Genomic DNA, 17,691 nt, shown 5'->3' on the forward strand with positions numbered 1-17,691 from the left:
TTTGATTATTGTCACTGCTCTCTGACCATGCACTGTCCCTCCAGACTCTCATTCCCCAACTGAGTCAGTCAGAGGAGGATAAATGTCCACTGGGACACACTCTAAGACCCCCATCCACCTTGTTCCATGTGAAAGGACAGAGCGGAGAGTGAAGAGATCAAGGGGAACCCTCCACGTTTAGCTGGCAACCTTTTCATCTTCATCTACTGGATTACTGGCTGGACACAAACAAGAAGGGCTATGAGTGGTCCCGGAGAGCGCTCGAATTAACTGGAAAGGGGGAACTGGCTGGCAGGAGGAGAAGGCAGGAGGAGGGCGAGCTGGGCATCTCAGTGCACTGCAGGATGGTGTCGCCTCTGCCCTGTCTGTACATTGTTCTCTGGTAAGACTTTGTTTTCTGACTTTTCCTTTTAGCTCCAAGGCAAGGGCAAGCATACATCCACTGGGTGACTTCTATACCAAATCATAGAAGCAACCTGGATGGCGTGGCTCATCTGTATGGTGGGGCAGACGGGGCTGGAATGAACAGCCTATTTTCTCTGAGGCTGGGAGGGAGGATCACTGACTGTCTACTCACAGGGTAGAAAATGCCCTCGGGAAACTTGAAGATGAAGGAAACCTCTATTCCAAAAACATCAGTCGGATCCTGGACAACTTGCTTGAAGGCTACGACAATCGGCTGCGACCGGGATTTGGAGGTAAGAGGCAAGCCCTTCCTAGACTATGTGTAACATATGTGCCCTTCTCCCCCTTAGTGCCAGTCCAGGGCCCAGGGGCCTCAGGACAGCAGAGCAGGGAAGCTGCAGGGCACTGGGGTTGGGGCAGGGGCATCCAGTCTCTGTCCCTCCCTCAATTCCTGACCTTATACATGAGTCACTGGAACTCTCTAAGCCTCCACTTTCTCAACAGTGGTGGGGTGCATAAACACTGCTTGTCTCATAGGGTGTGAGAGTGTAAATGAGATTCTCCATATAAAACACAGTTTTAAGCATTTGTTCCATTAAAGCTATCACTAAACATTAATTATTACTGTAGTTGTTAGAATACTAATCCAGTTTTCTTTCCTTCCTTACACTTTGCAATTTGGCCGGAATAAATTCAAAATAATGCAACTAGTCTGAGTTTTTAAGAGTTGAAAAACCAAAGGACCCTTGCTACTGGAATTACCTAGGATGGGTTGTAGATTCTGGCTGAGAGAAGGGACTTTGTGAAACAGTCATTCCATTCAATCCCCTTAATGTCGTTGATGATAAATGTCCCTTTGGGCTAATTTCAGGTGCTGTCACTGAAGTCAAAACAGACATTTACGTGACAAGTTTTGGGCCCGTGTCAGACGTGGAGATGGTGAGTGAGCTCAGAGTGAGGAGAGTAATTTTGCTTAAAGGAGGAAAGGACTGAGTCCCAGAACGAATGTTAATGGACATTGTTACCAAACTTGGCTCCAGATCTAAAAGCAGTATATGCACTCATGCTGGGAAGGAATGGCCATTAGAGCAGATTATTGGCCAAATCTCCTTCACATTTCACTAAAGGCTCTGCTTGAACATGAATCTGAGGAGACTTTTTAAGATGATATCCTCTCTTCTGTTAACACATCAAGCGCCGATTCTTCCTTACAGAGAGAAGATTCTCCCCCATCTTTATGAAGCTTTAGGAAATTTATGGAGGTGTAAAAAAATAAGAAAAATGGAATGCCATGTAAGAGTATAATGAGAAGACCTATTAAACATAAAATGTGGCTGTTTGGGCAGTGCCCCTTTTCAGTACGTTATTAAAACAGTAAAGGGAGTCCTTTGGAAAGACTAATGCATTCCACCTTTTATGTTTGCAAATGGACCAGTAGGTGTTCTGGGAACTCTGTTCCAGGTACAGATGGCTGTAGGATTCGTAAGAGGGTATTTATAGTAAGTGGCAGTGAAAAACTGAACCAGTTTTTTAGAACAAAGTGTACCATGATATTCTTTCATGTTTCTCAAGTAGTGTGTCCCCCTAGAAATAAAATATAAATACTAAAACTGAAGAAAAACAGAACTCTTTAAAGTGGTGCATTAAATGTACTAGGGGGGGTGTAATTCTAGATGAACATTTATTAGAGACTTTCATTTTCTGCTCTTTGATCTGAGAATATAAGCAGAAAAGAAAGGAATAGAAATGTAATAAGGGGGAAAGGAGTAAAAGGGGGAAGAGAAAGGAAAGGAGAAAAGAGTAAGAAAAAAAATAACAAGGAAGAGGGGCGGAAACTAAGGAGCACTTTAGGAGATAAATGTCTTAAGAGTTGAGAGAAAGGAATCAGCATTTCTTCAGATTCCTCAACAATTTAACCATCAATTTTTTCATTTGAGCATGACTCACACTAAGAATAAATAATCATAACTATATTCTACTGTAGCATTGAAATCTAGGGACACTTAGAACTTTATTTTATGCATGTGTCGCTTTTTAAAGTGTATTTATACAAGAGAGGCTTGTTATAGCCTGGATCACCATTATATGGATATACTGTATGTCAAATTATATTTTTAAAATATAATCACCACTTGTAGTAATAGGTCTCATAAAGAAACATATAAAGGATACAAAGCAATTCTTTGCAATATTTTGACATAATTATAAGTTACTATTTATCACTGACTTTTGCAAAGGCCTTTATCATAATACTTAAGTTCGTAATGTCATTTCATAAAAGCCACAAATTAAAACATAATTTTGATTATGCATACTTAAATGATGCTCTGTTTGAGTAATCATGATAATATTTGCTTTTATGTTCTCTGAGAACTATATAAAATAATTATGATGTGCAGACAAAGTATGCTTATCAAGTCAAGTTTCTCAATCCTTGGAACTGTACTAAGTGGCACTGCGTTGCTCAGATATACTTTTGAAGGTAAACAAGTTGCTAACAGGAATGATTATACTAATTGATGGTAGGAAGGCCAACACAAAACTTAGATTAAATCTTATATTTTTATTCTAGGAGAAATCAGTAGGTCAGTAGATAGAGACATGGATTACTGATAGAAAAAAAGGAAGAATGTTGAAGGTGAACGTGGAGAAGGGAGGTTTATACAATATCAACACTATTGTCTATAATAATATTACAATCTTACAGTGTGAAAAGTAATAATTCACTGGTTATAGTTCTCCTGATAGGCTATTGTCATAAAAAGTTGCTTTATTTCATAAATTTTAGTATTGAGTATGTAAGCTAGTGAATAAACTATTCTTAATAAACCATCTACCCAGCATGCGTGAATATTTTACTTTCTCTTAGGAGTACACGATGGACGTTTTTTTCCGCCAGACTTGGACCGATGAGAGGTTGAAGTTTGGGGGGCCAACTGAGATTTTGAGTTTGAATAACCTGATGGTCAGTAAAATCTGGACACCTGACACTTTTTTCAGGAATGGCAAAAAATCAATTGCTCACAACATGACAACACCTAATAAACTCTTCCGAATAATGCAGAACGGAACCGTTCTCTACACCATGAGGTGAGGCTTCCCCAGGTCTTTGTCCTCTGCTCACAGGATTTGTCCATCATACTAACTCAGAACCACTTATTTCAATGTTCCTTAGGCTTACCATCAATGCTGACTGTCCTATGAAACTGGTTAACTTTCCTATGGATGGGCATGCATGTCCGCTCAAATTTGGCAGTTGTAAGTGACCCAATGCTTCTGAGAGTTAAATAATGTATTCAAAATACATAATTATTTGGTTTTAGTCAGGTTAGAAAGCAAAAGAGAAGTACTACTCTGATATTCTCTGTATAATTCCTGTAATTAACTTACTTAATCATGTCTGTCAATCTTATACATAGAGGTTTTGGTCACCAGGATTAAAGAAAAGTATTTTTTAAAATTTATGCTTGTATTTTCTTTTCATAATGGACAAGATTTGCTTTGAAAGAAAAAAAAAACACAACTAGCCAGATTTACTGCAATTTGTTTAAAAAATTCAGATGCTTACCCCAAAAGTGAAATCATATATACATGGAAAAAAGGACCACTTTACTCAGTGGAAGTCCCAGAAGAATCCTCAAGTCTCCTTCAGTATGATCTGATTGGACAAACAGTATCTAGTGAGACAATTAAATCTAACACAGGTAAGAATTTAACCAACATGTGAATGGAATCCTACAAGGTGACTCCAGTGCATATTTTCAAAATATCTATTTGTTTTTCCTCTGCATTAGCCATCCCCAGCTAAACTTGAAGTTTTAAAGTGATGAGTAGCTTTAAGATGGATTTTGCAACCATGTGCATATATAAAGATTTGTATAGCTTTGGAGTGAGTAGTTTTGTATGTATGTGACACAAAGAACTCCACAGCAAACAATAGGCTGATGCATTTATCATCTGCTGACCGACTAACTTTGTCATACGTTGAAAAATGTCTTTGCTTGTTTTCTTCCTACACATATTAATTTAAGGATCTGTAAGATTTATTTCTAACTGCACTCTTTTTGCACATTGTCAACAGCAATAATACTGACATACCTGTCTTCCAACAGGTGAATACGTAATAATGACAGTTTATTTCCACTTGCAAAGGAAGATGGGCTACTTCATGATACAGATCTATACTCCTTGCATTATGACAGTCATTCTTTCCCAGGTGTCTTTCTGGATTAATAAGGAGTCTGTTCCAGCCAGAACTGTCTTTGGTATGCTTCACTCTTTGGGCTCTCCTTTCCATCATCCTCCAGCTCACATTCCTTGTGTATTTTAAGGGGAATATTCACACCAGTGAACTTTTTCAATCCGCAAAGGAAATAAACTCCTATCTCATTCAGACACATGTTTCATATGAAGTAACCTTCATCTTATCACAACTTGTGTGGTGAATCAACAAAAGATTTGTCTCAGCAAGAATTCTGGCTGGTTTCCTATGACTTTCACGTGCCCTATTTTGGAGAATTTCTTATCTCAATTTGCTTTTTCATAACTAGAAAAAGCAGAAAATTTAAAATGACATGTAATTCAATGAAAACAAAAGCTAAGATACTGAACCCATGAATACACAGAATATATCTCCCTTTTTTTAGGTAGGATCATAAAAAATTTGCCATTTTTTAGGTCTAAAAATAGTTAAATATCACCAATTTCCTATTGTTCAGCCTAAATATTTAGTTACATTTATGCTATATAGAATCACTAACAGTGTGACAGAACAAAATGAAAAAAGAAAAAGAGCTATAACAGAAAATATCTTCTGTAACAAAGCTCAATTTTTTTCTCAGCTTTCATGATTATAAGTTTACTAGCTCATAGGGAAGACCTAAGTTTAATTGAAATCTCAGATGAATTCTGACTTTTTAATTTACCACAGTAAAACAGATTTCTTTCTGTAAATTATAAAAGAATATTTATATAATGTTGCTAATCATCTTTGGATTATATAAATCCTCCAAGACAGAAAACTGCTGCAAGATGAGTGATGAAATTATTTTCTTGTGATTAAATATTTTATCTTAAAACCAATCTAGAAATTAAAATATTGTGAAATCTAATTTTATATTTATCATCTATACAAATACTTATGATGAAATATCATATCAGCATTAAATATGATCAGAAGTTCAAGATTGTATTACTCATGTAATAATAATTTACTATTATATTATTATTGTTAAACTAAATCACTTCAAAAAATAACTTTTTGAGCAACTACGATGTATGCAAGGTATTGAAAGATACAAAAATATGAATGCCTATGATAATAATTGTGAACAATTAAAATAATAAAATAACAAAAATTACATTTGTAACTGAAATCTTCTCCAATAAGTTCCCATTTAAGCCTGTTATTTGATTGCAAATGCTAAAACTGCATTTCTTATTCTGTTTGGTTTTAGGAATCACCACTGTTTTAACCATGACCACTTTAAGCATCAGTGCCCGGCACTCCTTGCCAAAAGTGTCTTATGCAACCGCCATGGATTGGTTCATAGCTGTTTGCTTTGCTTTCGTCTTCTCTGCTCTTATTGAGTTTGCTGCTGTCAACTACTTTACCAATCTTCAGACACAAAAGGCCAAACAGAAGGCGCAGATTGCAGCCTCACCCCCAGTGACAATAGCAAAAGCGACTGAACCCCTGGAAGCTGAGATTGTTTTGGTAATTGTTTACTTTTCTAATGTTACCCACACTGTATAGGAGAAGGCAGCCTGAATAGTTATTGCAAACAACTAGATAGTCCAAAAGTAATATTAGTAATAAAGTTCTGTAATTTTGGTTCCAAGGCCAACTTCTCCAACTTCACAGGAAAAAGCCAAGCAACAGTCCTTCATTTTTCTTTGCTCTAAACTTTTGGTATTCCTCTTTCATCATCCTCACTACTACTGGCAGATTCCAAGTTCTCAGAGGAGACAAGAAAATTCTCAGCCTTTAGATGTTTCCTTTGAACGGGTTCCCATATACCAACCAGGGAGAATAAAGTTAAAAAGAAAGAAAAAAACGTTCCTAATGAAGCTCCAGAGTCTGAAGGAAACAAACAGGGACTCCTATGAACAATTTTTGTTAGATATCCACTTGTTGCTTTAATCCAGAAGGGCAAGATGTATATATTAGATTCTGTGAATGCTGAGTCATAAGCCAAGTTTTTGATTCACATGAAAACATTCTCATGTTCACATTCATGTTATATGTATATAACATGCATATTTTATGTATATTAATTTTTGCAAAGACTTAATCAGTGAAAAATACCTATAAAATTTAGTTTAGATTTGTGGTGACTAAATGCTGGTCCCCAAAGCATTTTTTAATAAAAAATAAATGATAGCATTAATAATTCAAGGGTCATAAATGTGCCCTCAAATTTCAATTATGTACATGAATAAATTCTCACAATTAAGTTGCACGTACTGCTTAAAAAAAGGATTGCAGAATTGATTGACAAGTATACATTTTTACTTCAATACAAACTCCAAACTGTAGCTCTTGAAAAAAGGAAAATTTTGCTCTGCAAAATCAAGTAATGCAGACAGTTTGAATCGGAAATTTCTTTATAATTGATCAATTCTCATGAATATTTCCAAATCAAAAAACCAGTTAATCCTTGCTTAAATTTTACAATAAAAACTATGACACTATATGTATTTTATTTTCCAAATACTGAGATATTTATTGGCTTTAAAAGATCATTTTTATTGAAACTTTTCTCTTTGATAAACTAAGAAACTTGTTTGAGAATTTGCATTTTCTCCAAAGGATAAGACCAGTCCATGATAAGTGGCAATTCATCATTTAAAGATTTTTTCCTTAAATTAGACCTCATTAAAAAAGAAGTCTACCATCCAGTAATCCAGTCAAATTACACTTGAAAATAAAAAAAAAAAAAAAGAGAGAGACTCAGAGAAGGGAAACATTAATCACTTAGAAAAACTAAGAATAGATTCCAGAAATCCTAATATTCACAACTATACAGAGGCTGACACCCTGACCTCCCCAGCACTTTCTCAGAGACTGAACTATATGAAAGAGTACATACCACTGGGTAAAAAAAAAAAAAAAAAAAAAACTTTTCTGAATGTAGGTAAGGTGATTTCCAAAATTCTTTCATTTAATGATGCTTGGGAGGTGCTAATGGTAAAGAAACCACCTGCCAATGCAGGAGACACCAGAGATGTGGGTTTGATCCCTGGGCTGGGAAGATCCCCTGGAGGAGGAAGTGGCACCCCATTCCAGTATTCTTCCTTGGGAAATATTATGGACAGAGGAGCCTGGCAGGGCTACAGTCCATGAAGTTGCAAAGAGTTTGACAAGACCGAGCACACACATTCCCCACACATGTGTTTTCAAAGGTCACAAAAATATAAATTTATAACAAAAATATGTTAATCTGAAGACCTAGTTCAAATGAGTTGAGAATTCTATTTTCCACAAAAGATAAATTCCAAGTTTTTTTTGAGAATTATTTTGTGTAAAATGACATGTAAAAATATGTCATTATGTTACAACCTGTCTGTACTTATATAGATACATAACTATTATATTGCCCAAAGGTCATATAGTAACATATATCTAGAAAGGAAGAAGAACTAGTATTAATCAAAATACCATTTAACAGTGCCTTATTTGACAAGTACAGTAAAAATAAGAGGAGAAATTCATGAGAAAAAGAGTAAAAAGTATTTTGAATATAGTCACTGATCAGATATCAAGACAAAAGGAAAGACCAACTTCCTTACTTCAACTTTTTTAAAATATGGATTACTGAGAAGGATATGATTTCAAATCCTTGGAGAAAGAACAGAGTTATCATTCCCTAAGTCTATTATTTTAAAGGTATAATTTATTAATAAGATGGAATTTAAGATCTCAGGTCTTCATATAGACTATCTTCTAATAGTTCTGAAATAGTAACATATAATTAGGCTGTCCTGTGGGAACTTGTATAAAAAAATTGGATTCAAATCATCTCAAAGTACTTTTTTCCTTGCAAGTTGACTTTTTTTCCTATGAAAAATTATATTTCTAAACCTGGCTCCACTTAAAATATTTCAAGGCAATGAAAAGGAGACTTTTGTTTCTGAAAGGCTAAGTCAAAGTATAAAAATAAAAACCAAAAGTAACCAAACCTAACAATATAAATCTTGTAAGCATCAAGAAATAAATACAGATGACTGCATAGAACATGTACATTTTATTTATTTATGTCAAAACTTGGCAATTGCCTTTTATAATATAGAGGAACAAACATAAATTACATATTTGGAATTTATACAGCACAATGGTATATTATGATTACAAGGTCATTTTTTCTTTCAAATACCATGACATTTAAAAATGCCTATTCAGTTGTAATCAAAATAACATTATTTGGGTAAGTTGGACATTGGAATAGCAAACCAATATGGCAAAGTTGAAATGAGATTAAGTGCTTGGATATTTCATGTGATTCTAATTTGTATGTTTTAAAGTGCATGTTGCTTTTCACAGGAAACTGGTTAGAATGAATGTGAAAACTTTATCGCTTTGAATTTGACCTTGAAATTTATAATAATGATAAAGAAATTCAGACATTTAAAATCTAGTACTCATACCTGAAGAGACTAAATCTAAATCTTCAGAAGTGTTCTACAGATTAATACTCTTTCTGTTGTTAAGGCATTTGGAAGTGGAGACTTTATATTTTTAGATTTTGAGAAGAAATTGTCCCGTGCTTCTTCCCTGCTTATATGGTATCTTTCCATATTGTTTTTATATGGTATGCTATTTTGGCATTAGAAAATACTCCTGTATTTATGCTTCAGAACTTATTATTTGTCTAGGGTGTACTTATTTTGTAGATAAGACTGAGTTCAGACTCTGATCTCTTTTGGAATGTTTGCCTGGTATTCTTTTTATTTTAAACATTTAAGTCCTCACCACCAAGTTCTTAAGAATGAATCCTCTGCCCTACTACTCAACACATCCAATGTGATGTCTCTTTTTCATGGCAGGTGTGATGTTTTTTTCACAAATTATCTATAAAGTTGACCAAAATTTAATTAGTTGAGAGAATAACTGTGTTTATGTTGATTACATGGTTTACTTTTCTTGTCACCTGACACCAGTTTATTGAGTACCTAATGTGTTCAAATTATTCATACCATAAACATTTGTTAAGTGCCTTTATCTGCAGACCCTTTGTAGAACATTGAGAATTCATTAGTAAGCAGCATTGATAGAGCCTCTTCTGTCATGGAACTGCCCACCAAGCAGGAAGAGAGGGCAATCAAGGAGCCATGACAATGCACTGTGATAAAGGTTGTGGTTACAGATGTATAGGAGGCTGAAGAAGGGCCACGCAAGAGTATTCGCTCAGTCTGGAGGGGGTGATTCTGGAGGAAGCGGTGCCTATGTTTAGAACAGAAAGATGAGCCTGGCCCTGATCTAGAGACACTAAGTCAGTTATTAGCAACTTGGGCACAGAAAGGGAAGTAAGACATATTGTCCTTTCTGTACTCTTTTCAAGGTTGAAACATCTGCTGGGCCATAACCATGTTGCCCTTCAACCGTGCAGAGAAATATGAAGCATAGATTTACCTCCCCTGTTCCTAATATTGCTGAGATTTCTTTGAGTACTATCATTACTCCAAAGAATTAGCAGTTGAATTAAGACAATCAGAGACTCTGAGGACCAGGAAGACCCTTCCCACTATCATTACTCCAAAGAATTAGCAGTTGAATTAAGACAATCAGAGACTCTGAGGACCAGGAAGACCCTTCCCCATGGTAGCACCATCATATGACTTACAGAGAGGGTGGGGTGGGTCAGAGGAGAAGTGTAGGCAATTAGCTCTTTCCCTATACCTTCCATCAAATCCCCATCCAGTATTCCTTTTAGGACCCTTCAAACATTTCAGTGTGGTTTTCAGACATGTCTCTAGCACCACTGACCTACCAGATTGCTACCAATAAGCTGTTTCTCTGTAGATATTCTGGAATTGTCTCTGCTCCCAGTTCTACCAGCTATAAATGTAAGGACATTTGACAGAGTTTGTTTTCTCCATAATTATTAATACTATCATTTTAAAAACTGTTAAATACTAAATGTTTTCAAAAATAGGTTCTCTTGCTTTTGGCGCCCCGGTTAAAAGCAGATGCTTTGTTTGCCCTAGAGTAATGCGGCCCTGGTTGGAATATCTCCCCTAGGGGGTAACCCATTGCTCCCTCCTCCTTAATATATTAGCCTCACTGAATATTGTATCAAAATTGCTCTTAGTACTTCCAAAATGCCTTATGCCTATACCAAATAACTGACTCTCACAATGTCCAGTTTGACTCCAAGTACCTTTGCAATATGGCGTTACTTAAAACAAAGCAGTGCTCTAAAAATACCAAAAGCAGGATGGCACTGAGCAGCAGGGGAGCCCTGGAAAAATTCAAAACCACAGGTGTTCCACTCAAAACAGTGACAGCCCCAAGCTGAGCCCTCATCTGGACTCTGACAAAAGCCGATTTTACCATCAACTGAAGCTGCTGAGCTTACAACAGGGCAGGCAGAATCTGATGCAAACCTGTAGCTTGAATGGCTTGCAAAATTGGCTTTCTTTTCATTTTAGAAATTCAGTGTGATTCTTCTAAATTTTAGATGTCCAGTCTCTATACTGCCGATTTCTAATTATCCAGGAACTGATTATCCTGCATGTGCGTTATTCAGCTCTCTGGCATTTCCTTGAGAACCTTGTATTTGTTGCCTGCTAGAAACCTCCCAGGTGGCACTAGTGGTAAAAAACCCGCCTGCCAAAGTAGGAGACATAGAGATGTGGGTTCAGTCCCTGAATCAAGAAGATCCCCTGGAGGAGGGCATGACAACCCACCCCAGTGTTCTTGCCTGGAGATCCCTGTGGACCGAGAAGCCTGGCAGGCTACAGTTCATAGGGTCACAAAGAGTCGGACATGACTGAAGTGACTTAGCATAGAAATCCCCCAGCCATAGCTGTAAAATGAGACAGTGTAATTCTAAACCAGTGATATTCAATGGTGGGTGTCCCCGCCATGATACAAGGACATTTTTGGTTGTCAAAACTCTGAGGATGTGGGTGCTACAGGTATCTTATGGATAAAGGACAAGGATGCTACTCAACATCCCATGATGTACAGGACAGTCCCCACAACTAAGAAGTATCAATATATCAGTAACTTTGTGGCTAAGAAACAACCGTGCCCTAAACCCTAAAGCTGATAGAAGGAAAAAGAGTATTTATTAAGATTATGCTCTTAGCAGTGGTCCCCAACATTTTTGGCACCAGGAACTGATTTCATGGAAGATAATTTTTCCATGAACTGGGGTTGGGGGATGGTTTTGGGAAGATTCAAGCACATTACATTCAATGTGCACTTTATTTCTAATCTATTGCTGCCTCTCATCTGACAGGGGTCCCCAGGCTCCCTGTGGCCCAGAGCTTGGGGACCCCTACTCTTAGGCATCTAAGAGGGATTGAATTCAAGTGCTACCACTTATTACTTGTGTGAGCTTCCTGCTTATATCTTCATTGGCTCATCTGTAAAACAAAATATTATTACATTAGAGATTCTTTCTAGGAATAAGCAAAATAATGCAGGCAGAGTGCCAGGTAGTGCTTGTAAATGGTAAGTGTTTAGATATGGTTCCTACGTGCATGCCTGTATGCTAAGTTGCTTCAGTTGTGTCCAACTCTTTGTGACCCTTTGGACTGTAGCCCACCAGGATCCTCCTGCCACGGGGATTCTCCAGGCAAGAATATTGGAGTGAGTTTCTATGCCCTCCTCCAGGGGATCTTCCTGACGCAGGGATCAAACCCACGTCTCTTATGTCTCCTACATTGGCAGGCAAGTTCTTTACCACTAGTGCCACCTGGGAAGCATGGTACTTATAATGTAATATAAACAATATGCTAAAATACAATGTAAAATAACCATGAAATATTTTGTTCCCTTCTCTTTGCCTGAAAACTCTTCTAAGTCTCAGAAAATGTTTAGATTTTCATTCATTTATTGATTTAGCATATGCTTATGAAGCAGTCACAGTGTTCTATGCACTGGCTAGGCAGTTTGGAGTACTTACACGTGAAAATAATATGCTCTCTACCATTAACAAAGATTTCTACATTAAAATTCCAAGTCAGGAAGGGGGATAAAGCACAACAGAAGTAATGTTTACAGGGAAGATATGATAGCAAGAAGAGTTGTAACAGCTAAGTAGGCAGGAAGTATATAATGAAGAGACATTTTCTTTCTCAAGTTCTTAAAGAAAGGGAAAAAATCCTTACAGATGAAATAATTATTGTCTCTAACTTTAAAGATGGAAACTTTAAGCTTAGGGAGAATCTATGACTCCTTTGCCATGTCTAAGTCATAGAGCAGATAAGTAGTGAATGTGGAATTGCAGACTAGGGCTTTCTGACTCTGTTGTCCTCTAATTCCTAAGCAACCCTTCATAGAGACTGCCTGGGGAAGCAGATGAGGAAAGGAAGGATCCTATCATAGGAGATGTTTAATTCCAAGCTAATGCTATTATGCATAAATTTTTCGTGCATTAGGTCTTGAATGATCTTGCTTAACTCTGAACAAGGGCTATTTGGCAATCCTCATTAAGTCATTTGTGACACTGTGACATGCCAAGGGACTGACAAATAACTTCTCCCCACATCTCCAAAAGAGAGAGCGAGATAAAACAATACATTATGTTTTATGCTAGATTATAATTTACACTTTTCCATCTCAATGAACTTGTTCATGTCTGCCCTCTTTCTCCCTTAAAAAGAAAGAAACATAGGTAACAGACAGACAATGCATGCTATTAAAAATCAAGACTGGTTTAGAAAGAAGATCCACTCTAAAGCCTTGCCCTCTTTATTCTCCATTAAGATACTTAGAAAATTTATTAGAGTAAAATATTTTAATGTTCTGTATATCTGGAAGGAGGAGAACTCTTTTTAAAGGATTAAACAGTGACACATTTTCCTCTTTCAGGTGGAGAACATTTTGATAACATATACAATAGTTGAAAATTCAAATTAGAATTTGGGGAACATGATAGAAAGCTTTGGCTGACAATGCTATGTTTATCTTCTAAGACAGGAAGCATGTATTAAGACTGAAATACCACCACACTGGTCCTATCCACACACTATTGGTGACCCTCGGCACAGTTGTCCTCAGTTGTCACATTTTTTTCAGTTGTTTAACAATTTATTTGTAAAACAGACTAACAAGACAGCTGTCTACAATGCCAGATATTATACCCATATATTAATATCCAGATTGAAAATTGTATATTACAGATGTAGGCACTGAAAAGAAAGAATGATCAATGAGGGCACCAGAAATGAAAGGAGGCTCCAGTAAGAAAGTGAAGCTAAAATTGACTTCGAGGAATGAATAGAATTTATGAAAGGAGAGTGACAATGGTTTATAAAGCAAAGAATCAAAGAAGGTTGTCACATATTTTTAATAGAAAATGTCACTTATTTCCTATTCAAGATCAGTAGACTGGGCGATCTTCTATTTGAAACTCTCTTCACCCTCCAACACCTTTGATTTATTTATTTCTGTCCACAGTGTCTAGCCCAATATATAGTCAACAGATAACAAGTAAAGATATTCTTTGCTTGAAATTCACCATGGTCAAGGCTAACCAGACTTCACAGTGATTTATTCTTGCTTTTGGTAAAGAAACAGGGTTTACTATGGCCCCCCAAAACACAGTGGGCTTGATGTCTCTGTGATGACTATTACTATTTAGATGTTCAGCAACACCCATGACAAATCAAAAGCAAAATTCAGGAGTAGAGAGAGAAGAGGTTCTTGAGGTTGATGTTTTCCCAGAGTCCAAGTGTCATTGCATCGGCGGGCCATTCCGGTCCTGTGGTTCCACCAGCACCGGGGAGGCGGCCGCCTCATGCTGTTGCCATGGGGCTGCTGTCTAAAGCCATGGGAGTCTGTCCATGTCAATAACACACCCTGCCAGGCAGCAAAGTGGCGATTTTGCTGCCAGAGAGGAAACAAGGCAGTTTTACAAGAGCAGGGATAATGTACAGCATGTGTGTGAAGGCAGGGACTCAGCAAGGACAACCCAGCCACAAGGACAGTGATTATTACAGGCTGTATACAAGAAAAAGTAAGAATCCAAGGAAGTTCCCCTAGTCTCCACCATTTCGAAAGGTGTCTAAAGCAAACATAATTAGAGTCTCTGAAGCAGGCTCAATATTTTACAGTAAAGAAGAGAAGATGCTGGGATATAGCAAGCACTGAGATTAACCACAGTGGTTTATTACTGGCTGTGAAAGTGTGGGTGAAGCAGTTCCTACATCTAGATCTCAGCCTCTCATCTGTTACTCAATGCACTGAATATCCCTTTCAAGACTAGAATTGGTTGTCCTCTGATTTCAATGGAATAGAAAAGCTAATGATAGAAAAGAACATCTAATAATTCTGAGGTTAGTAAATGTATCATTTTTGGTAATTTAAGATGGAAGGAGACAGTAGAGAAGTTCTGAATAGGAAGCAGAAAGCTCACAATACAGAACTCTGGACCAAGAGGCAGTCATATTTTGAGGGAAGAATAGTAAGGGTATTTCTACTTTGTGCCTGGCTTTTGATGTACATGAGCACTTTAAAATTTTTTTTGCTATTGTTCATACCTCAGTTGATTCAAATTTATGAATGTGTGAAGATTAGGCTGTAAGCTAGGAACATGCCTAGAAGAATGTTATAATTTAACTGAGCTGTTATTTTATGGTATTGACTAATTGCCCACATACTCCAAAATGAAATTCCCTGTCATTGTGACGTTCCCTCTCATTGCCTATACACATTGCCATATAGGTTTATGCATAACTGGGGTAGTGGGTGGATAAACCCTTATAACCTGGCTTGGCTCTTCCCAATAGTACAATACTCAACACAGTTCCTGGGACATGGATCATGCTTGGCATCAATTGCTGATACATAAAATTATAGGATATTAAGTGAAATTTGCTCAGTCATGTATGACTCTTTGAGGCCCCATGGACTAAATAGCCCATGGAATTCTCCAGGCAAGAATACTGGAGTGGGTAGCCTATCCCTTCTCCAGGGGATCTTCCTGACCCAGGAATCCAACCAGGGTCTGCTGAATTGCAGGCAGGTTCTTTACCAACTGAGCTACCCATGGCTGTTAGTAAATCAATGTTTTTAGAATTTGTTTTACCACCTTTCTGTAAAAGTAGCACCATCAAATATTATTAAGAATTTGATGGCACTGCCCTGGTGATCCAGTGGTTGGGACTTTGCCTTCCAATTCATTGCCGGTGCAGGGGGTGCAGGTTCAATCCTTAATCAGGAAGCTAAGATCCCACATGTCTCATGGTCAAAAAAGCTAAACATAAAACAGAAGCTTTATTGTAACAAATTCAATAAAGACTTTAAAAATGGTCCACTTCAAAAAAAGAAAAAAGAATTTGCTGGTACTTCAACTTATATGATAGAAAGAAAGTGAAGTTGCTCAGTTGTTTCCAACTCTTTGTGACTCCATGGTAGCCTTCCAGGCTCCTCCATCCATGGGATTTTCCAGGCAAGAGTACTGGAGTGGGTTGCCATCTCCTTCTCCAGGGGATCTTCCTGACCCAGGGATCAAACCTTGGTCTCCCACATTGCAGGCAGATTCTTTAGCATCTGAGCCACAAGGGAAGCTCAACTTATATAATAAGAGTCAGCAAATAGCTGTCAATGATGATGAAATGAATGAGTGATGTCTGTTCCTTTACCTAAGCAGAATATATATGTATATTTTTCTCTACAGCATCCTGATTCGAAGTACCATCTGAAGAAAAGAATCACATCTCTGACATTGCCCATAGTTCCATCCCCTGAGGCCAGCAAAGTCCTCACAAGAGCTCCCATCTTACAGTCAACACCTGTAACCCCCCCACCCCTCTCTCCAACCTTTGGAGGTACCAGTAAAATAGACCAGTATTCTCGGATTCTCTTCCCAGTTGCATTTGCAGGATTCAACCTTGTATACTGGATAGTTTATCTTTCCAAAGATACAATGGAAGTGAGCAACAGTGTGGAATAGCTTGCAGCCATAATAACCTGTATTCTGTAATTTCTCATTTTCTGAATTTTTAAAAATAGCAATGAGATGTGTATAGTTGCTTTTCTGAACATGAAATCAAAATTGAAATCTCTAACATATAACTTTGAGTAAGCCTGTATGGGCAGAAAAGCAGTAATGTTACTCGTCACAATTGGAAGGTAAAGGTTGCTAAAGAATATGACTTTTCTGTACATTAGAGAAACTTTATAAAAGGATATAATGGATTCTGGATGAATTTGCCAATCTTTGTCCTTCATTGTTCAATATTTTAATTATCACTGTGAATAACATTTGCCACAAAGCAGATAAAATAAGAAATGCTGACACTTCTAAAGGTTGCCTTAAAATATAATTATTTTGGCTTAGTTCTGAAAAGAACAAAATATAAATAGTCTAAATATTTATCAGTAGGTTAATGCCAGCATGTTGGAGGCCTTTATGCTAGTAAAATGGCTTTCAGGGGCATTGTAAAGCCTGCATTGAGCTTAGCCATTTGTTTTAAACCTTGCTGTGCTATTTTACGTCAATAAAGTATGTTGTTTTTATACATATGAATTATACATAGATCATAAACTCTATATGCATTGTATATAGCTTCCGTTGAACTGCAGTACAGTGTTGTTTTATCTCATTAAGCTCTTCTTTTAAAATAATATGTTCCTCATAATTCCATGAAGTGGTAGAAGGCCTGTTTATTATGCCTGTTCTTATATCTCATATTCTTTATCCTTCTAAGTGTATCACTAAACAAAACAATAATAAACATGGTTCTCTGGATCTGTTTAATAACGCTCAGAAGAGTTTCCTCAAGTATGGGGAAAGGAAGTGGTTACCTCCCCAGCATTAGTGTCCCTCGGGATGCTGAGAGGTAGAAAATATGAGTAGCAGACTTGGTCATCCCATTCTTAAAAAAAAAAAATGTGAGTTTGTATTGCAGTAGTCAAACCTTCATCTCCTTTCTGCTCACTCAACACGCCTTCTGTTCTAAGATAGATAGGGTCTGAATGGTGACTATAGTTGATAACACTGTACCGTATAATTGAAATTTGCTAAGAGAAGAGAAATTAAATGCTTTCATCAAAAAAAGTAAATACATGAGATGATGGATATGTTAATTAACTTGAAAGAGTAAGTCATT

General features: G+C 37.1%; 1 protein-coding gene across 1 annotated transcript; it reads left to right on the forward strand.

Moving 5' to 3' along the window:
* Window positions 1-344: 344 nt before the first annotated feature.
* GABRA6 (gamma-aminobutyric acid type A receptor subunit alpha6) lies at window positions 345-16,532 on the forward strand. Its single transcript, XM_061149483.1, has 9 exons — window positions 345-382; window positions 580-698; window positions 1,277-1,344; window positions 3,275-3,495; window positions 3,581-3,663; window positions 3,966-4,109; window positions 4,518-4,670; window positions 5,862-6,121; window positions 16,257-16,532. Exons 1-9 carry the CDS (start codon window positions 345-347, stop codon window positions 16,530-16,532), a joined length of 1,362 nt encoding a protein of 453 aa, XP_061005466.1.
* Window positions 16,533-17,691: the final 1,159 nt, after the last annotated feature.

Source organism: Dama dama, chromosome 9, assembly GCF_033118175.1.
Source record: "Dama dama isolate Ldn47 chromosome 9, ASM3311817v1, whole genome shotgun sequence".
NCBI lineage: Eukaryota > Metazoa > Chordata > Mammalia > Artiodactyla > Cervidae > Dama > Dama dama.

Bases quoted from the DNA above. Each gene is read 5' to 3' on its own strand.
- GABRA6 (XM_061149483.1), top strand. From the start codon at position 345: ATGGTGTCGCCTCTGCCCTGTCTGTACATTGTTCTCTG. The intron at 1,345-3,274 runs GTGAGTGAGCTC...ACTTTCTCTTAG, and splicing joins CCGTGTCAGACGTGGAGATG to GAGTACACGATGGACGTTTT. The intron at 4,110-4,517 runs GTAAGAATTTAA...GTCTTCCAACAG, and splicing joins GACAATTAAATCTAACACAG to GTGAATACGTAATAATGACA.